This window comes from Xyrauchen texanus, chromosome 43 (assembly GCF_025860055.1).
Source record: "Xyrauchen texanus isolate HMW12.3.18 chromosome 43, RBS_HiC_50CHRs, whole genome shotgun sequence".
In the NCBI taxonomy this organism is placed as follows: Eukaryota; Metazoa; Chordata; class Actinopteri; order Cypriniformes; family Catostomidae; genus Xyrauchen; species Xyrauchen texanus.
This window is the reverse complement of record NC_068318.1, coordinates 3,416,621-3,439,474: the sequence shown is the minus strand read 5'-3', so window position 1 is coordinate 3,439,474 and position 22,854 is coordinate 3,416,621. Positions and strand designations below refer to the sequence as shown.

The 22,854-nt window shown below is 38.9% G+C and overlaps 1 protein-coding gene across 1 annotated transcript in view; it reads left to right on the top strand.

The window, feature by feature from the left end:
• ddx4 (DEAD (Asp-Glu-Ala-Asp) box polypeptide 4) overlaps positions 1 to 22,528 on the top strand; it is a 120,897-nt gene extending 98,369 nt beyond the window's left edge. The window contains exons 14-18 of the mRNA XM_052115583.1: positions 590 to 735; positions 13,794 to 13,893; positions 14,032 to 14,302; positions 21,290 to 21,397; positions 21,809 to 22,528. Coding sequence (XP_051971543.1) covers positions 590 to 735; positions 13,794 to 13,893; positions 14,032 to 14,302; positions 21,290 to 21,397; positions 21,809 to 21,889 — 706 coding nt within the window. The 3' untranslated portion in view covers positions 21,890 to 22,528. The remainder of the gene's footprint in view (positions 1 to 589; positions 736 to 13,793; positions 13,894 to 14,031; positions 14,303 to 21,289; positions 21,398 to 21,808) is intronic.
• The last annotated feature ends 326 nt before the right edge of the window (positions 22,529 to 22,854 follow it).

Genomic DNA, 22,854 nt, shown 5'->3' with positions numbered 1-22,854 from the left:
TGCTTGTAATGAGTCTATATAATATATTAGTTTCACCTTTTAAGTTGAATTACTGAAATTAATGAACTTTTGCACGATATTCTAATTTTTCGAGTTTCACCTGTATATACAATTGCATACTTGTGATATAATAATAACTATTAATTTGGCTCGGTGTAACACCAGTGTAAATTCAAAATGACCAAAAATAGATACTGGTATGCATTGTAAAACTCTAAAATATTTTTAATATTATTTTTAATGTCATAATTTTAATGCCCTGCAGGAAATCATGTAACGGTTAAATATGATTAAATAAGGTTTTTGAAGTACACATACATCTGACAAAAGTATGAAAATGTGTTTAACAGTTAATCATCATCATCATCATGAAAGTCTTAAAGCAGACAATCTTTTTAATCAACAGTTATTTGTGTCACTGTTAGGGCTGTCACGGTAATTAAATTTAGCTGATTATTGTCAAAAAAAATTAGATTAATATTGTTGACAAATTTGACATTTAAGGTAATGTGATATAGATTGATGCATGTTGTAGCTTGCTAATGGCTCTTGTAGGAATTATTGAAATGTTTTTTGCATTATATGATAGGCTGGCAGCAGATTTTTTGAAAGTGGACTACATTTTTCTTGCTGTTGGTGTGGTGGGTGGAGCATGCAGTGATGTGGAACAAAAAATCATTCTGGTGAACCAGTACTCCAAGAGAGAGCAACTGCTTGAACTGCTCAAAGTTACAGGTGCGTCAGCTACACACTATTTACAATCTACTGTAAATATGGGCACTACAGAAAGTTTGTTAGACATGTTTCCATCCAAGTTACAAATATAATTTATGCAGATAATTAGATTGTCCCAAAAACTATTTGCAAATAAAAAGGAGCATTTCCATCCCAGGGCTCAACCCTAAGGATTTTTTCTAGGTTCAGATTTTTACTTGCCCTGCCAAAAGTTTTACTGGCCCCAACACAAAAGTGAAAAATAGCTGTTTTTACCATCATGGATTTAAAAAATGTGTCAAGCTAAATAATTTACAAAATTGTATCACATTTATAGTTTGTAAGATAGCTGTAAATTACTGCTTCACGCCTTATGTAAATGCATGATATAACCTCAGCCCTATGTACACATGTGTTTTTCATAGAAGAGTTCAGTGGATCAAATGTTCACAACTTTTGGGCATGTGTAATGTTTTCACAAGCAGGATCAACGATTTAGTCACAGAATTAAAGGTCACCTATTATGGCATTTAAAATGTTCCTAATATTGTTTTGGGAGTCCCCAACAACAGTTTTACATGCATGCAATGACAAAAAACACTTCTGTTGCCTTATAATATGCATTTATGTTTACCTGATTTGCTCACCGACTCCCAAATGATTTGTTCAACGACACATTTTTCCAAACCCCTCCTTTGCGTGATGCTAATTTGCGGTGATTGGTCAGATGACCCAGTCAGTTGTGATTGGTATACTCTGTGCAGAGATTGTCGGAAACGGAACGCCCATCACCGCTTTGTAATAAAACAATCAAAATCAGAGAAGGAATTTGAGTTGATTTATGTTAGCGATCATAGCCCAAAGTTCGGTGGTAAACACCCAATCAGTTATTGTTTGCGTTAGCCTAACGCATAAACCTATTGGTAAAGCACTGCATTACTACAAGTTATTGCTCTATTCTTTATGATAACTCCAATAACATCGACAAACATTTCACATATTTCAAAAACATTGACATTGGAGACCTAGAAGCTGCGCTGAGCGTAACGTACACAACACACACAAATACTTATTAACATGCTAAAAAACACATAAAAGCAACAATTATTAATAATACTTACAGGTTGTGATTCGGAAGAGGAAGCTGATCCAAATAAACTTGGTACTGAACCTTCCTTCAGTATCAACCGGCTCGCAAATCCACACTTGAAAGCATTCATGTTCGTAAAGCAATCGTCATTTAAAATGATGCGAACACAGCACAAGGTTCGGGCTATACTTATGTGGTATAGTTGTAAATATAGTCTCTAGCCACTGATTCTTCACATGCTCGTCCCTGGGCAGTGAAAAAAAAGGTCGCTTTTGATATGCACTTCAGAAAACAGCGTCTTGTTGTCGACATGATGTTTTAAAGTTTTCCCTGGCGTCTGCGCGCGCAATGAGTGGGCGCGGCCAATTTGATCATTTTTCGTCTGATTCCATTCAGTTTTGCCTAATCCGGGCAGTAGTATCGCAATTTCGCGATCTGTTCTCAGAAGTCCTTGGAAGGCGCGTATGCGCAAACTTAATTGTCATGGCAACTGAATAAACAAAACATCGCCTGGTCAATATTTACTCGTCAAGTGCAAGTCAGACAGAAACTAAAAGAAGGAAAGACATTATATTTATTTTTATTCAAATTTAACGAAAGTACATTTAACATTTTGTGCGATCTACCAGCATTGCCTTTGCGATCGACTGGTAGATCGCGATCGACGTATTGGGCACCCCTGATGTAACGGGTGCGTTATGAAAATGATATGAGTAGACTGTTTTAAATGTCATCTTCGAGCTGAAAAGCTTTAATAATAATTATAATAGCTATTGTGATATTGATTAGTTTCATATCAGATACCATTATTAAGTTGAATTAATGTTAATGTTTTGAAACATTAGTTAAATGTTTATACTATACTGAGCTGCTCAGATGTCCACCCACATATATAAACTGGGTTTAACAAAGTTTTTTTCATCCTGCACTTCATATTTAAAGTTGAAAAATGAAATTAACTTAAAAAAAAAAGAGAGAGAAATTGTGAACTAGCGCTCAGCCTTTATAAGAACATGTACAGTGTTAAACAGCATCTAACCTGCACAGTGAGAGATGCATGGAGATGAGTTTACAGTCCTGTAGAAAGAAATTATAGATTTGTTTTTGTGATTGTGTGTGTGTGAGAGAGAGATTGGGACACAGTGTAAAGCGCTTGGGTAACCTCTTAATCCTTTAAAAAAATAAAAGATGCCTTCACCTGAGCAGCAGCATAGAAGATATTTATACTTTTAGAGAATAGATCTTGAATATATATGTATATATTGTATTCATGCAAGTATAACATAGTAAAAAATACACTAGTGTACAAAGTACACTTACTGTATATTTAAGATGCATTATCTTAAATTTAATGTTGCTTCAAGTAAATTTATCTTAAGGAGTTTTAGATAATTTTAAATGGAAAACAATACAAACACTAACAATCTTTTTATTTAAATTTTTTTTTGCAGTGAATTTCTTTACTGAAGTAAACTTGGTTTTCCCCATTTATTTCAGTGAATGTCATTTAAAGGTATTTTGTAAAAGTATTTTTTTTTCCCTCTTTATTGTTAGGAAGCACGTTTATTACAACCTAGGCCAGGGCACAAGCTGAATCTGTTAAGACCTAATGATTAATCGTTGCAATTATCGCCGAATAATCGTTCTAATAATTTAGATTAATCAATTATCAAAATAATCGTTAGTTGCAGCCCTAGCCACGGCACACTTTGTCTAAATTCTACGGCACACCACTATCCCACATAGGCTAACCATCATCAATATTTTTTCTTTTCAAGAACTTGTCCATGTTTTCTGTCCGTCTTAGAAAAAAATACATATAAAAAAAAATACAAAAATCACATGGGTAGGCTATGCTGTGTGAGGTCACAGGTGGCATGAGTGCTAAGTGGGTAATGAAACAAAAAATGTGCTCCTTTTCTAATTTGTAGATTTGTTCTTGAAATGCCACAACAAATTACAGGGATACAAACTCATGAGGGGTGAAAAAGGTAAGACAGTCACTGGTCCACAAACATTTATTCTGGGAATATTTTTAATACGTTTATTCAAGTTTACAATTGTGCAGCATTTGCTGCAATTTTTTATTTTTTATTTTTTTTCTTGGTGAGGCTTCGGTTTCACAAATTTGTAAAATTTTATTAACTAACTGATTAGTTCAGTAACCCCTTATGGAAATGTCACTAGGTGGCGACAAATGAGCGTCTTATGTGCTATGAGTGAGTCAGTGAATCATTTTTTTGTTCATGACCGAAATCTACCAAGAGACTTTATAGTGTTAAACCATTAATAGAACAAAGCAGATCTATTGTCTTCTGATGAGCATTATTTTTCATCCAAAAAGACAACCATAATAGTGAGTTTCAATAACAATCTTACCTTCTCCTTTATTAAAACTTGCATTACTACAAATCTACTGACTTCGGTATACGATTTATAAATGCAAAGCAGATCTATGGTATCATTTTCCTACAGCAGCCTATTTAAACTGCTGAGCTTGTCTTTATTCAGAAAAGACCACAATAATAGACATAACTAGATAGGTACATTTCCTGAAGAAAATGTGAGTGGTGCTTGCCGTGGCAAAACTCGTCAAATAGCATGCTTGAAAAGAACAAAAATTATGGTCATAAATAAATCAACCCAGAAGTCTGTACGATTTTCTGGTGCATAAATATGTGATTTGTTACTAGGTTGCTAGGGTAAGCCCATGTGGTTGCTATGCAGTTAGCAAGGTAATACAATACATGGCTCCTTTCCATCCTGAGTGAAATAAGTCAACCCGGAAGTCTGTACTGTTTTCTGGTGCAGAGATATGTGATTTGTTACTGGGTTGCTAGGGTAACCCCATCTGGTTGCTAGGAAGTTTCCATAGTGATACTAATGAAGTCTCCTTGCCATCCTGGTTGAAATAAATCAACCCAGAAGTCTGTACGATTTTCTGGTGCAGAAATATGTGATTTGTTACTCGGTTGATAGGGTACTATGTGTAGTTGCTAGGGAGTGGCTTGGCAGCTGCCAATCATGAAATTCCAAAGGCTGCTTGTCAGTATGAATGATATAAACCAACTCCCATGCCTCTGTGACATTCAGAATGGAAGATATCCCTCTATGGATTTTGGTTGCTAAGGTGCTCGACAATGGTTGCTAGGGAGGGGCTAAGAAGTGTTGAGGTGATTCATGATTGGCTGTTTGCTGCCCCGAGTCAAACAAGACCACCCTTGTGTTTCTATGACACTTCTATCCGGAGATATCCCTTTGTCTTTCATTAGAAGTCTATGGGAGTTGTTGCTAAGGTGCTCTAAATTGTTGCTAGGGCATGGCTTGATAGCTTCACAATGATCCTGAGAGACTGATTGGTCGTCTGAGTAAAATGAGCCTGCCCCCTTGTCTCTATGACACTGTGATCCAGAGCAATGTTCAATAGAAAATCCCTATGCAGTTTCATTTCATGTGCCGTCCTACACCATTGTAAGTCAATGGGGCAACTTTGGGCAGCTCCTGCCCCCCAGGGTCGCAACTTTTACCCCATATCGAGGTATGCTCTTACAGAGCCTGCCAGCCTCTTCAAATGTGGCAAATCACACGTTTCTGCGAAATCCTCGCTCGGAGCTGTGATGCGTCAAAGTTTGTTGCAATGTTAAGTCTATGGGATTTTTCGGCCGCTTTCTTGCCCCTGGGGCAAATACCGTACCCCCGATTGCTTATAAAAGTCATAGCACACGTGTCCTCAATAGGCCGTTCGATTTGACACCTCATTCGTGGGTCTACACCAAACGGTGCGGGACGAGTTAGGTGCCGAAGTTTTGTACGGAGATATAATATAAAAATAAAAATAAGTATGTGAGATTACAATAGTGATGCTTTGCAAGCACCACTAATAATCATTTAGAGTTTCAATAATGTTCTTTTGTCAATGTTAAGCGCATTTCACTTGAGTTGAGGCGTCAACGTTCCGTTACACGCCAGCATCAAGCGCCGCATTGCCCTCCACATAACAAGAGTTATAGAAAGGGGCGCGGAGGTGCGAGTTTAATAGTTTGCCATGTAAAAGAGCAGGAGGTGTGGACAATAAACATTGAAAACATGTATTTGGAAGAGGAAAAAGAGCTTGCAGTTGTTTTGATAGCAGAAAGTAATGAAAGGACTCGTTTACGTCTAAGCATTTTCTTGAAGTTAAATTAGTTCAGTAACTCTGGTCTCTGACATTCATAAATGAGGTAATATTTAATTAAAAGATATTGAGACATTCAATGTCTCCACAAATTTGGAAATTTTTTAAAATATTTCTTGTTGCTTAGTACTCTCAAAGACATTATTTGTAAAGCAAAAAGTGTGTGAAAAACACCTTGGTGTAAAGTGGCACTTCATAGACTTCAATTTATTCTGCAGCGATGACGCGAGTCATATGAAAGACCCTTAATGGGTATAAATATCATTCACTTTTGCACATTAATCATTGCTCTGAACAATCACAAAAGTGACCGACTATGGTTTCAAAATGGTGAATTTTGCCAAAAAGGCAACGAGTTTGGATCCTTGAAATTTTTTTCATGCATTTATTTTTGTGGAATTTGATAGTTTCCACGGCACACCTGACAATCTTTCACGGCACACTGGTTGGGGAAAACACCGGTTTAGACTGTCATGTAGCCTAATGTTTTACTTCAGGCTTGTGAGACTTCAACAGTTCTTATTTCATTTCGAGTTGGGCATTCATATCTTACACATCAGTATAAGATTACTTGGATACGGGACTATAAATGGAAGCGCTGTATTTTTCGCACTGTAAAATCAAAAGAACCGGCTCATTAGAATCATTCTTTCAGGAACAGACTATATCGGAAGCATTGTATGTTTTGCAATGTAGTTTCGAAAGAACCGGCTCCATAGACTAATTATTTTGAGAATCGAACCATACTGGAAGCGCATACATTTCATGCTGTAGATTCAAAAGAGCCAGCTCAAGTCGTTTCATTGGGAATTAAAAACACCGGTAGAGCTGTGTGTTTTACACTGTAGAATCAGTAAAGGGCAGTGCTGCTGCAGAAATGTGCTGCTTGAAACACCCTGCGTGCGGAGATCGCGATCCTTCTACTTAAAGACGCGATAGAGCCTGTCCCTCCAGCTGAGATGAAGGGTCTCTATAGTCCTTCATCGTACCTAAGGCGACGGCTTACGACCGATCTTGGACTTGAGTTTTCAACCGGGCCTTGCACATACTCCCGTTCAAAATGCTCACTCAAAGACACATTAACATGTGTACGGCATCAAGATTGATTCGCAGTGGTAGACCTGAAGGACGCATACTTCAACGTCTCTATCTAGCCTCAACGCTGACCCTTTCTACGGTTCACGTTTGACGGCCAGGCATAGCAGTACAAGGTCCTCCCCTTCGGCATATCCCTGTCCCCTCGCGTCCTCACGAGGGTTGCAGAGGCAGCCCTTGCCCCGCCAGAGGAAGTGGGCATCCGCATTCTCTACTACCTTGACAACTGGCTCATCCTGGCCCACTCCCAAGAGTTACTATGTGCCCACAGGGACCAGGTGCTCAGGCACTTTAGCCACCTAGGGCTTCAGGTCAACTGGGAAAAGAGCAAGCTCGCCCCGGTTCAGACAATCTCTTTTCTCGGCATGGAGTTAGTTTCAGTCTCAATGGTAGTGCGCTTCACCCAGGTGCAGCGGTTCTCTAAAGACATTTCCAGAGGCTCCTGGGACATACAGTATCAAGTGAGTACACCCCTCACATTTTTGTAAATATTTGCTTATATCTTTTGCACTTTGCTGCAATGTAAAGTAGTGAGTGTATAACCGTGTACATTTGCTGTCCCCTCAAAATAAATCTACACACAGCCATTAATGGCTAAACCGCTGGCAACAAAAAGTCAGTACACCCCTAAGTGAAAATTTCAAAATTGGGCCCAAAATGTCAATATTTTGAGTGGCTACCATTATTTTCCAGCACTGCTTTAACCCTCTTGGGCATGGAGTTCATCAGAGCTTCACAGGTTGCCACTGGAGTCCTCTTCCACTCCATGACAACATCACGGAGCTGGTGGATGTTAGAGACCTTGTGCTCCTCCACCTTCCTTTTGAGGATGCCCCACAGATGCTCAATGGGGTTTAGGTCTGGAGACATGCTTGGCCAGTCATCACCTTTACCCTCCGCTTTTTAGCAAGGCAGTGGTTGTCTTGGAGGTGTGTTTGGGGTCGTTATCGTGCTGGAATACTGCCCTGCGGCCCAGTCTGCGAAGGGAGGGGATCATGTTCTGCATCAGTATATCACAGTACTCTATGAACTGTAGCTCCCCAGTGCCGGCAGCACCAGACCATGACACTCACCACCATGCTTGACTGTAGGCAAGAGACACGTCTTTGTACTCCTCAACTGGTTGCCTCGACACTCTTGACACCATCTGAACCCCAAATAAGTTTATCGTGGTCTCATCAGACCACGATAAGGACATGGTTCCAGTAATCCATGTCCTTAGTCTGCTTGTCTTCAGCAAATTGTTTGCAGGCTTTCTTGTGCATCATCTTTAGAAGAGGCTTCCTTCTGGGACAACAGTCATGCAGACCAATTTGATGCAGTGTGCGGCGTATGGTCTGAGCACTGACAGGCTGACCCCTTCAACCTCTGCAGCAATGCTGGCAGCACTTATACGTCTATTTCCCAAATTCAACCTCTGGATATGACGCGGAGCACGTGCACTCAAATTCTTTGGTCAACCATGGCAAGGCCTGTTCTGAGTGGAACCTGTCCTGTTAAACCGCTGTATGGTCTTGGCCACCGTGCTGCAGCTCAGTGTCGCTGGGCAAAGTCGTCAACTGTGCCACCGAATAGACAGAGCTGGGAGATGGGGGCATTTGAGAAAGCATGCTTTGTCTACCTCCCATATCTCGACCAGGTCCAGCCATAGATGACGCTCCTGGACCACGAGGGTGGCCATCACCCGTCTGAGTGCCGGCGCTGTCACTTATGTGGACCGCATGCAGAGCTTTAAATGTTCTGAGCAGCTCTTTTGTCTGCTTTGAATGACAGCGGAAATGGAACGCTGTCTCCAAACAGATGCTTTCCCACTGGGTCGTTGATGCCATATCATTGGCCTATCACACCCATGCCATGCCCGCCCCTTTACTGGTTCGAGCACACTCAAGTGTGGCATCCTCGTGGGCACTGGCCAAGGGCACCTCCCTAGCAGACATGCCCAGCCAGCTGCTCTGTATAACACCCAATACCTTTGAGATTTTACAATCTCAGGGACAAGTCGGTCTCGTTCAGTGTTTTCTCAGGTCCGAGCCGGTTGAACTCGGAAACTCTGAACAACTGACTGGGTGTACCGCTTGCACATGGTGCGTTTCCTCTCCACTGAGGCGATCACGTGTGCTCTTATCCCAGGAGATCCCACTAACTCTGCTCCCTGGATGGCTCCTCCCTAGCCCTCTGGTCCGCGAATTCAGCGAAGGAATTTCCCGACCAGACCCACTAAGAGTACTCAAACTACTCTGTACTGGAATAGGTGATCCACAGGTTGAGCCCCCATGTGGACTTGTCCCCCTGTGTGTATTTTCCGCAGTAAGGTACCCTAGCGAGCGGACCCGGGTCTCCCTTTGGCAGTATCCGTTGCCCCCCCCAGTCGCCGTGTTTGTAGCAACTCCTCCCTCCCAATAAGGTGGGATCTACCACCGTGCCATTTTCCACATGCTACCTGAAATTCCATGTGATCGATTTCACCACTCTTTACCTCCCCCAGTCTTGGCAGGTGGGGTCTTCCCCCCTGAAAGAATAGGAATTGGAAAGGCACATCTTCCCCTATGCGTGTGATAGTGTTAAGATGGCTCCAGCCGCTTTAGCTTTATGCGAGAAACATAGAGGGATAAAGCTCCCATGGTTGGCACGTCGCCTTGTTCCTCCCATATCTGGGTATAGGGAACCAGAAGGTTATGACTATAACTGTTTCTCAGCAGCGCACGTACACTGTTCCGCGCATGGCATGATTCAAAATGGCCCCCTAGTGTTGCTTCAACACTACGTCGAAGTGAGCGACGGACTGGGAACGTCTAGGTTACTATTGTAACATCCGTGCCCTGACGTTGTTTAGTCGAGGTATCAATATCGAAAATTTTTACGATACCCAGCCCTAGTGACAAGTTACAGTTCTGATCGGGCAATCTCTCATACTGGCCCAGGGCCAACAGGCAGTCCTTATTCAGGATTCCCACTAGGGCTGAACTGTTTTGGAAAATATTGTGAATTTATATGAATGTAGTTAAATGTCAATCACAGTAGTATATTGACTGATTTGTTGAACTTCTGCCCTGCAAACATGTAATAATTATCATGACAAATAAAGCACTGACAAATATGCCTGTTGTAAACATTAATATTAAAGTCAGTAACAAATCACATAAACTAAAGTGCAGATTGCAGAAATATAAAAACAAATCTGTAGCTATACCACACTCAGTATTATTCAGATAATTCAAAGTCACTGTAATAAACAGATCTCAGCTGACATGTCCCTCTAAGTGCGGCTGCAATATTTTCCACTGTGTAGTCATCTGGGTGGTAGGCAGTTTGAAGGCAGTGAGCTTTGAGGTCGAAGGCTTGAACTGTTACTGCTTGAGTAGGGCTGGGATAAATGATTATTTTTTTTTTAAACTATTAATCTAGCGATTATTTTTTCGATGCATCAATTAATGTAACGATTCGTTTTTCGAGTCTGATTCGATTTCGATGATCTCCCTATTAATTGACTAATAGCAATTTATACATGTTTATTTACATATCTGAATGAAAAAAAACATGAATTCCTTAACATTGCAATATATGTTTATTGCTCTTAAAATTCCAAAATAAAAGACTATACAAGTGCAAAGTAATGCATTCTTAGTCAGAGGTAGCATTCAATAAAACCTTGACGCCTTGAAAACACACAGGCCTAGCTTACTGAAAAAAGTGCATCTTGTAATTCTTCTTTCAGATTAAAACTACAACTTGATGTCTAGCATTCAATAAAAAAAAATAAAAAGGTCACCCAAAATACTTGTTTAGAGCAATTGAAAGAATACAGTAACCAATGTAAACTTGAGGGCTTTAAGCTAATACAGAGTGCTTTTCCAACAAAAAATAAATAAAAATGAACAGCGACAGTGGGAGCCAGCAGCCTGTCATGGCGTCCTTCCTGAACCAACAGAATTGAACATTTATGTTGAAAACACTTAGTCCTAGCTTACTGAAAAAAGTGCATCTTTTAATTCTTCATTCAAATAAAAATAACAACATAGTAATACACTCTGCCACTCACCTTTTTCTTAAACTCAAAATTCAAAAATAAAATTCAAGTAAAAGTGTACAAGAGCAAATCGTGTGTGTGGGTGTGCCCCGGGTGGCTCCTCTTAAGGTGCTGGTGCATTGCCGTGTTGCTAGAATGGAAGGCCATCTCCATTTTGCAAAGATGACTTATCACGGAATGGTTTCCTTTTAAATTAAAGAATTCCCATATTTTAGAGGAACGAGTGCATGCCGCCTTGCACTTCTGATAGTCTGAGGAGCCACTGGTGTTGCTACTTCTCTCCGGCGCCGCCATCTTTGTTTTGGGTTTGACGAATCGACGCGTATATTTTGCGTCGACGTCTATGCTCGAGTAATTTCCACGTGACACATCGTACATGGCTTTGTGGTGTTTTTTTTTTTTTTTAAGTGCTGATGCAGGTTGGTAGTGTTGCCCCGTGAGGTAGCAACGTTAGCAAGGCAGGTTTTGCACAATACCTGATGCTGTGCAGCATTTTTTTCTTTTTATATATATATATATATATATATATATAAGCCAAAATAGTCCCACACAACTGATATACTGTTCCTCTTTGACACTAAAGTTTCAACTGTGTCAGGTTCTGTCGAGCCTAAAGCCATTGTACAACAGGTCACGGTACAGCTTAGCTTGCCAAGTTGATGCTTCCTCTGCAGACTGGTTTACACTTGCGTGTCACGTGACCAGTGTGTAATCTCAGCCTTAGCTGTTAAAATTATTATTATTTTATATATATATATTTCTTTTTTTTTATCACAACATTTAGAAACATCACTCGCGTCAGCGCTGCTGAATACATTTTCTGTTAAGTGACATGTCTGTGCAACCTCAGCTCAAACACACACATTTTTGCCTCTCAAATGTCAGCGTATTAACCTAAAAAAAATTTTAAATGGTCCAAATTTATGAAGAGCTATTGAATTTCATAATTTATTTTAATTATCACCTTATCATTTCTGAGTATCCAGAGACCCCAGTTGTTGAACTTCAGTAATTACATTGGCAATTTTCTTGCTTTTTTTTTTTTTTTTCCTTGCATTTTGTTATTCAAGCAATTGACATTTTCTCTTCCAAATAAATGTGGGCAAAGATGTTGAGCGGAGCATCGGTGCCTCATCTCATGTGAAATGCACTTTACAATGAAGGACATTGTAAACTCAAACTCAAAATTATTATTAGGCTATTGTTGCCTTTTCTGTTAAGAACTGCCCAGCAGTTTAAATACTGTAGGAAAATTATAGAGTAGATCTGCTTTGTTCTTATAATGCTTAAACATTCTTCTGAAGTCGGTTGATTTTACATGTAAATTTTAATAAAGATTGATGTTATTAATGCTCATTATTGTCTTTTTGGATGAAAAGTCTTGCTCAGTAGTTCACAAACTGAATGGATATTATAGATATACTTTGTTCTTATATTGCTTAAATACTATTGTCTCTCTTGGCAGATTTTGTTTGTGAACATCTCAAAATGATTACTCGTTGCACATAAGACGATAATTTTGTGCCACCCAGTGGCATCTCGAAGCGGTCACTAAACTAGTCGGTTAATGAAACTGAACAAATTTGTGAAATGGAAGTAAGCCACACTAAAATATCCTTTATTTTTGCAGCTATTTCTACACAATTGTGCAGAATTTTCTATACTAAAATGGCTTTAGTTGTGCTTTTAGCTTCTTGAAAATAACCCTGGAAAACATGTCTGAGGATCAGTGATTGTCAATTTTTTTCGACCCTCATGAGTTTACATCCCTGTGAGTTTTACATTTTAGACAACAATGACAGTCATACCACCAATTTAAAAAACAAAATAGTAAAAATTCACTGGATTGGTAGCATGGTAATTCGGCCTGGGAATTACGTATTTGGACTAAATTGAATGTACAATGAATCAAATTAAAATTTTGATGTGTCCTAGTGTGATAATTTAAAGGCCTCTGATTTAATTGAATAAATAATCTTCAAAAATCCACGCTTCAAAATTAATTTGTAGAGACGCCGCTCATACACTGAAAACACCATGATCATCGTGTGTGTGTGTGTGTGTGTGAAATGACAGAGCACTCTGAAGTGTGCAGCACATACAGACTATGTAATTATTTTATTAAATCACAGCTTCATGGGGATTTAATAATCACACTGGGAAAATAAAAGCTAGATTTAAATGTACGCATGTGTTTTTGCTTAATTATTGCACTTGTTGGGTGCATAGAATGTCCTGGAAATTTGTGCCTTGAAGAGTGGGAACCCAGTTATTTTCAACACCTGCATCTAATGTGTTCAAGAGAACAGAATATTCACTTCCAGGGAAATTGGCACAAAATGTAAGCTTTAACCACTGTGACTGTTGTTTGCCGTTTAGACTGAAGACTATGTGCTTTCACAAATATGTTTGCTTGCAATTGACAGCAGATGTCTTTTATCTGGGAACTAATGCGTTTTAGACAACATTTTAGATGTTGTGCTTGTGATCTTGGGCAACGGAGTAATAATAAGTGAATTATTTAGTCACATGAATTTAAATTTTTATTTTTTTATGCTCATCTAGGAATTTATTTGGTAAATGGGTTTCCATTTATGTTAATGCTTTATCAAAAACAATCTGGCATTATCTTTGACCATTTCTAGTCTCTGTTCTAAAACTGAGTTGTTGGGTATTTATGTGTGCAATTACAGGGAATGAGCGAACGATGATCTTTGTTGAAACCAAAAGAAGTGCCGATTTCATAGCAACATTTCTGTGTCAGGAGAAGATCCCTACAACAAGCATCCATGGGTATGTCATCTTTTCAATAGCCTTACTCTGATACTGTAGTAAAGCTCACTTTGTAATATTATTGCTCTGCATGTTTAAAAATGACATCATCTGTCCATGAGTTAAATTAACGCTGTTCCCCCCCCCCCCCCCAAACAGCGATCGGGAACAGAGAGAGCGTGAGAAAGCTCTACGTGATTTCCGCACAGGCCAGTGTCCGGTGCTGGTTGCCACGTCTGTCGCTGCCAGAGGACTTGACATTGAGCACGTCCAGCACGTGGTGAATTTCGACCTGCCCAGCAGTATTGATGAATATGTGCATCGCATTGGTAGAACCGGCCGCTGTGGAAACCTCGGACGGGCCATATCCTTCTTTGACCCGGAGCCTGACACACCATTAGCTCGCTCTCTGGTCAAAGTTCTCTCAGGGGTTGGTACTTTCATATCATGCCCAAGACATGAAAAACATTAAATTAATTTCACCAGGAGTGGAGTATAATTCTACTGTTTGCTGAAACTGTTAGTAACGAACAATGCAATTCCACTTAATACGGCAATTCCATATCCAAAAGCTAGTTGTCATCTTTTTTTTTGTGAGAGACAGACATGGATGTGATCGGTAAAAAAAAATATACAAATCCATTCCTTGCCAATCATGAATGAGCAAAGGCTTCAGAAAGCTCATGATGTGTATGTAGCATGTTATACTTAGCCAACAGTAGAGGGCAACAGTGCCTGTACACGTCACTACTTTTTTCCATATTCAGTTAATCCATAGGGATTTCATTATGACCTTCATAAGAGTTCAGATATAAATGGATACAAGTAGTTTGAGAGTGCAGGCAGACTGAGTGCTTAAGTGTTTATGAAGATTGCAATGTGCAAATCGTATCTGTCATGACACAAAATGGTTTATGATATCAGTGTAACTTAATGTCGGGCCATCGCTTCATGACATCTACACAATTGGTTGAGGCACTGTCAATAAACAAAACGCTCAAGTTCTCTGTTGGATTGATCCTGGGAGTTGCCTGGCCATGGATCCAAAATTTCAATGTAATGATCTCCGAGCCACTTCATTATCAATCTTGCCTTGTGACATGGTGCTCCATCATGCTGGAAAATGCACAGATCATCACCCAATTGCTCCTGGATCATTGGGAGAAGTTGCTCTTACAGGATGTTTTGATACCATTCTTTATTCACGGCAGTGTTATTGGGCAGAATTGTGAGCCCACTCCCTTGGATGAAAAGAAACCCCACACATGGATGGTCTTAGGATGCTTCACTGTTGGCACAACACAGGACTCATTGTAGTGTTCACCTTTTCTTCTCCGGATGTCCCAAACAGTTGTAAGGGGGCTTCATCAGAGAAAATAGCTTTGCACCGGTCTTGTGTCCAATCCTTGTACTTCCTGCAGAATTTCAGTCTGTCCTTGATGTTTTTCTTGGAGAGAAGTGGCTTTGCTGACCTTCTTGACACCAGGCCATTGTCCAAAAGTCTTTGCCTCACTGTGCGTGCTGATGCACTTGCACCAACCTGCTGCCAATATTGGGTAAGCTTTGCACTGGTGGTGACACGATTCCGTAGCTGACGACTCAGGAGACTTTCCTGGCGCTTGGACACTCTGGGACATCCTGAAGCTGAAGTTCTTGATGATCCGGTAAATGGTTCTTTCAGGTGCAATATTCTTTGCAGCAATTTCCTTTGGCTGCACATCTTTCTTTTAGAGTTAACCATTACTATCAAGAACACAGTGATTGGAAGCATTTCTTACCTCCTTTTAATATCAATCAGTCTGCTCTTGTAATCCAATCAGAATAATAGTTATTTCACCTGACTAGTACTCGTTCACACTTTCCCAGGTCCTGCTGATATGATTATTGAAATGATGTTAGCTGGGCATTTTGTGCCAGGACCAAAAAAAAAAGTGAAATTTGTGTTTTTGTGATATAAATTTGTTTTGGGTAATAAAGCCTTTTGCAATTATTTAAAATTCATCTGATCACTCTGCACAATAATCTAGAAACAATGTGAAACAACACCACAACAACTGAAACCGAAAATTAGCAAAACACAATTTATGCCACTGCCAACGGCTGTAGTTTCAGGACTTGACCGCATAATGGTTACAAATCACTATGCCAAAGTCAGTTATTTCAAAGAGCTGTGTACACCGTGCTTGAGCACTCAGCCGATGACTAAATTTGTGTCACACATAATGTTCATGTCAGACCAAAGAAGAAGAAGAATAATAATAATATAATGGGTTTTATTTACAGCGCTGTTGATGGTGTTTACCCCTTCCTGATTTCTTCTATTTTTGTGTATTTTTCATACTAAATTGTTTTAGATCTTCAAACGAGTTGTAACAAAACAAAGGCAACTGGAGTAAACAAAAATAGTAAAAAAATAAAATGAATATGGATATATAATATTTGCACACCTAATGCTGATGATCACAGCTTTTTTTATAGATCTTGAAGGGATGTTGCAAGACGCTGGCACCCCTCATGATGTAAAATTTGGAGGAGACTTTAATCTTTTGATGGACTCATTAAAAGATCATAGTGAAGCAAGTGTTTAAGCCCCCTAGAGCAACATTGACACTTCACAGGATGTGTACAAATCTTGGTCTTACAGATATTTGGAGACTTTTGAACCCATCTGGCAGTAACTATTAAAAAATAAATCTTATGGATTTATGAAATGTATTTTATTTTTTTTATATCGAAGTCCCTTGTTTAATCTGTGGTGTTGATTTATTAAATTGGAAACATTTTAGTCTCCGATCACACCCTGGTGAGTTTAGAGGTGTTGCCAAATATGCAGAAAAAAAATAATTATAGTTGGCACTTTTAATATATCACTTTTTTAAATTCCAGAATTCTAGCAAAGGCTGAAATCAGTGTCTATATGGAGACCAATTGGTCCTCCGTATCCTCTGTGGGTGAGGCTTGGAAAGCACTTAAGGTAGTTCTTAGGGGTCAGATCATACGTAATGCCTCGTTCATCTTCGAACTTGTGGCGTTGGAAGGAATATTAAAAGTGCAGAGCTGAAGTGCCGAATGTCGTCTGATGTCCTCTGAGAATTAACCCGATTGAAAAAGATATAATACTACTTTGTTTTGAGTTTTGGCTATGCAGGGCAAGACATATTTTGAGTTGGGGGACAAAGCAGGGAAGCTTTTGGCTAGATATACAAAACATTCTTTTTACAATTCCCTCAGTGAAATCTGCTGGTGGTGAAATATTTACCTCAGCCATTGGTATTAAAGAATTCTATCTTGATCTGTTTAGTTCCATGTCTTTTCTACAGATGAAGACATTAGAAACTTTTTGGAACCATTAGAACTCCCTAAATTGGTTATTTGGCAAGAAAATTCTCTTAATTCTGAGATTACCTTGGAGCATGTCGAGTTAATTAAGGCCCTCTGGGGTTTTGCCTCTGAATTTTTTTTTAGATCTTATGCTACAGATCTTTTCATTTAAGAATGGAAAGCTTCCTCCAACCATGACACAAGTCTGGATTAGTCTGATTCTTAAAAAGAACAAAGATCCAAGCGAGTAAGTGTTGCCATCCAATTTATCTGATCCAGCTAGCCATTAAAATATTGTCAAATTCTGGCTAACCGGTTAAGTTATATTATACATATAGATCAGGTGGGGATTATTTGGGGCTGCAGATATTCTAATAACATTAGGCGTTTCATCTATTATGTGGTCAGTGGCGAATGATCAGACTCCAGTTGCGGCCATCTCACTTTATGCAAAAAAGCTGTTTGATATGGTAGAATGGGATTATCTTTAAGATTTTGGAAATATACAGGTTTGGGAATAGTTTATTGGATGGATTAAATTACTTTGTAGACACCCTGTAGCAGCGGTACAAACAAATGGGTTAGTTATAGATTATTTTACTCTGGATAGGGGCACCCAGCAGGGTTGCCCCCTTTCCTCCATTATTGTTCCGTCTTGACCATGAACTGTTAGCATCTGCGAAGAGGGAAAATTCCATGGGTAATGGCTGGAGGTGTGGTGCATAAGCTTTTGCTTTACACAGGTGATATTTTGTTATTCATCTCCCACCCTACTATATCTGTGCCTTGCCTCCACAAATGTACTAATTCCTTTTCTAAATTCTCTGGATACGGAGTCAATCGTAAAACCCGAAACTTTGGCTCTGACAGCATACTGCCCAGTAACTGCTTCCCTGCCGGGTGCCTTCCAGTGGCCCAAACAGGGATTAACCCTCTGGGGTCTGAGGGTGTTTTGGAACATGGAGAAGTTTTGACATGCCTTGACATTTGTGCTTTTTTCAGTTGCTTAAAAACATATTAATGGCTAAAGTCTGATAACACTGTATTCAGCACAAACTGGGCTACAATAATATGTGAGCAACATGTGTGTACATGTTTGTATTTTTGAGAGAATTTTTATTAAAAAAAATTAAGTCATTGAAATAAGGCCATATAAAACATACTAAGCATTTGTCCACAAGACTTTTGAGACCCGGATCTTGTAGCCTAGAGTTTTTGCTACAAAATGTGAAAACCATCTTGATCACGCATTCATACAAACAATATAGTCATTTAACTTTTGTAAGACACTTTTAGTGTTAGAAAGTTCTTGTGCGAGGAGGCGTGAATGATCATGAATATTGATTGTAATTCACACCTGAGACAAAGACCCCACTCTCCTGGGCCGATCAATAAGGAATGTGACAGAGAATGAATGTGAGGATACTTAATGATCATTGTGAACTCTTTTTAGCATCATTTACTGCGGTCTTCAGTGTCATATGATCCTTCAAAAATCATAATATGCTGATTTTTCTACTATTGGCATATTTGCATTACATTTACCCCCAAACACACATTTGCAAGCACAAGCTTTGTTGAAGATAATGAGGCATCATAAACACTAGTTAAAATATAATCTAAACATTCATATTATTTTTATATCATAGTTTAAATGCCTGCTTTACCCGAAAACACATTTAAATGTAACAAACTTGCTTATTAGGACATATTTAAATACTCTGGATCCTGGCTGGCAAGTCTGGAAACAGTCCCATTAGTAAAATATGTACTTGTTTATATAAAATAGCATGTCAACTAATATGCAAGTAAAACTAAATGAGTTACACATCCGAAATTGTATCCTCGGCTGGATACAGCCACACTTCAAAATGCAAATGTTCATCGGAGTCCCGCTCTTCTTCCAAGGAAAATATTAATTCTTCGTAACTATCCAGCAGTTTCCTCGCCGGTGAATCATGCAATCTTCCAAATGCGCAGAAAAGTGAATGAACTTGATTTTTTAAAGCACAGTTGAGGGTGTTTACCATTTGCAGTGATCACCTCAGCACATTACTGTATGAATAACGCCCTCTGCCCGTGGGTTTGATCAAATTAGGGATAATTAGCTGAGCCAGGATAAACTGTACATTGCTTTGTTTCATACAGATTACATTGTAGGAGAATATTTGTTTTAAATTTGAATTGTGTGATATGTATTCGTGGAGTTTCAGTTAATTTTTGTGACTTGTTTCAGAAATATGCTCGCGCACACAGACCGCTGAAAGCGCAACCTTTTGATTTTCTTTATTTTACAAAAGCACAAGGTTTTGTTGTTATTGTGAGTATACACTACATAAAAGACCCTTTTATAGTCTCGAATGATGTCTTAAAATATTCTGTCATTTTGGGGCATATAGATAAGCGTATGATGTTTCTGCTGTAATGATGAAAAAATCCAGCAGGACTCGCCGGCACGTCCATCGACCCCAGTGGGTTAAGTAGTTGGGCATTTTATTCCCAGCAAATATGTCTGTTTTAGTTAATTTTGACCCTTTAAAGGGTTTCGAGCGATGTGGACAGGTGGGCTTCACTGCATTTATCTATGATTGGGAAAGTTAATGTTATTAAAATAAATTATTCCAAAATGTATCTACCGGTTACAATCTCTCCCTCTAGATATGCCACTCTCTTATTTCAAGCAATTTGATAGTATAATGAAGTCCTTCATTTGGAATGGTAATGATCCTAGATTATAATTTATATAGGCCGAAGGTGGGCTAGGCCTACCCAAGGATTTGTTTTATGCATTCGGTCTGACATTTGGCTCATTGGTCGCTTCCACCTGAGAGAGACCCTCTCGTGTTTTGTATTGAACAGGAAGTTCTTGCCACTATTTTGCCATTGCAAAGCATTTCTATCAAACTAATCAGAGAAGTTAAGTTACACATTATTTCGCATTTGCACTCGATGTGGACAAAGGCGTCCAAAGAGTTTAATTCGGACATTTATTTAAATGTTGTCAAGCATACTGCTGTACCCTAAATGATGTATTAAGTCCCCTTTATGCTGGTCAGAGTGGATTGTTTGGGGGGTTACTACATTCAGTGACCTAAATGAGAGTGGAGTGTTGACCATGCTCTGTTTTTGGGAGTAGCACACACCCCCCTAAAGCAGCAGATACTCTGGGAGAGGTGATTTGATGCCACATTACCTTTTCCAAAAGCAGTAGTGTATTACTCACTGCTTATTGAGAGTATCGGGGACAGAACTTTAACTTCTATCAATAAATTATGGGAGAAATATTTAATCTTGATATTAGAAGAGGGAGTGTGGACTAGGATTCAAAAAAAAAAAAGTCTGCATCTAGAGATGCATAAGGAGAATTGCACCTTATGCAATTCAGGATTTTACATAGATTCTGTTGGACCCCCTGTAGATTGTATAGGCTTGGTCAGACACCCACCTGCTGGCAATGCCAAGCAGAAGAATGAGACACAACCCATGTTTTTTTGGGATGTGTTAAGATCCAAGAATCCTGGTTGAAGGTTCTGAGTTTTATGTGAAGTTTTGGACCCAAATTGGGCTGGCTGGCAGGCTAATTATTTTAAGGGGAAGAAATTTGGATGGAACGCCCTCATTTTCTGAGTTGTGTGTACAGAGATGGGGAGGGTGGCTGCTTTCAAAGAGGGATCAAGCAGAAGGCTGGGTGTTCAGTGTTTGTTTGATAGGAAATGGGGCAAGTACTTGTTTTTTTTTTGGTGCTTCGGTGAGGGGCTGCTGAGAAAGCAGTTTAGTTTGAATCACACAGGATTTCTTTTTTGTGCGTGTATTCCTATTTGTGACCAGGGTGGTGCTTGTTGAGGGATAATGGTAGGTGTGAAATGTTAAATATTATTCAATGTGTATTTTTTATATATATGTCTAATGAATCTATTAAAAATGTTAATTGAAAAACACAACCAGAGGAAGACAAGTGAAATGGCAAAAAACATGCGTCCGTGAGAAGCAGCGGCCAGTCGTGCACGCTTACTCTCAACGGAACCGGAAAAGTTAATTAATAAACATTGGGTTTTAATAAACACTTTATTTCATGACACATTTTACCCATTTTCAGGCCCAGCAAGAAGTTCCAAAATGGCTGGAGGAAATCGCATTCAGTGCTCACGGAACAACAGGATTCAACCCACGTGGAAAAGTATTTGCTTCTACAGACACTCGGAAGGTATACCAGCACATCACATAATTTTATGGATTGTACGGTCATCCCAATTAAGAGACAAAATAGTAGCTTTGGTGCTACTATGTGTGCTATGTTAACTAGTAACGAATGTATTATTAATTGTTAAAATTAACAAGCCATATAATGAAAATAGAGATAGTCAGGTAGGTTTCATAAATGACATGACAGGAAGTTAATGCTGACTTCTGTGGAACACAAGATGTTTGGCAGAATGTTAGGGAGTGGTGACCTCAGTCACCATTTACTTTGCTTTCGTGTTCAAGAAAAAGTAATGTGAATATAATGTTACATGGGTGAGTAAATGACTTGTTTTTCATTTTTGGGTGAATGAATCCTTTGTGTGTTTGGATTACTGTTCCACAACAATATAAGAGTCCATGTCTTTGTTTACAGGGAGGATCATTCAAGACTGAAGAGCCTCCACAAACATCCACTCAGAGCTCTGCAGCCGCAGATGATGAAGAATGGGAATAACTGCTCTTCTGCATTTTCTTTTATCTCTTTCTAGTTTTTCTTGTTTGTGAGTTTACTCATGACTTTAAGATGTTTGTTGAAGTGTTTGCATCAAGGTAAATCCATTGCATTTGAAAAGTCACATTATGAAAGATGTAGGTGTAATCTGAAGGATATAATATTCATCAAGACATACCTTTTAGCTGTTTGCTTTACACATTTTCTTTATTTGGTAATATTTATACCACTTGTTTTGACTAGAGCACAACTGGATTAGTGGATTTTTTTCACATTTGCGTGTTTTAGCTAAGAGCATATTGAGTTTAAGCATTTACCTGAAGCTCTTAACTACAGTAGTACCTTATCTGTTCTGTTGTTAAATGTGACAAGTATCCGGGTTTTGTTTTTCCTGATCTATTTGACCTAAATGGCTGAAGTACATGACAAGTAAAAATAAAAAAACTTGTTTCGCTTATGTCCTGTCAAATAAAGGTAAATAAAGTGGTTATTTATCAAACTTCTGTTTTAAACCTCTGACAAGAATTTCCATTTATTATAAGAGTGCGTGTACCTTGGCTCATGAATATTAAGAACATGGAGATTTTGACGAACATCTACCAGTGTAACATGATTTACGGAGTATAATCAAATTACTTTATGTGAGGGATTTCAAATGGAAACAAATTTTCAATAAATTTGAATTATATTACTTTGGTTACACACATTTTATAAACTCTGCATCCCTTTTTCAGGACACTTTATTTTAAATATAATTTTGTTCAAATCCAAATAACTTTACAGATCTTTATTGTAAAGAGTTTAAACAATGTTTTTCATGCTTGTTCAATGCGCCATAAACAATTAATTAACATGCACGTATGGAACAGTCGTTAAGCCACTAACAGCTTACAGACGGTAGGCAATTAAGGTCAGTTATAAAAACTTAGGACACTAAAGACACCTTTCTACTGACTCTATAAATAAAA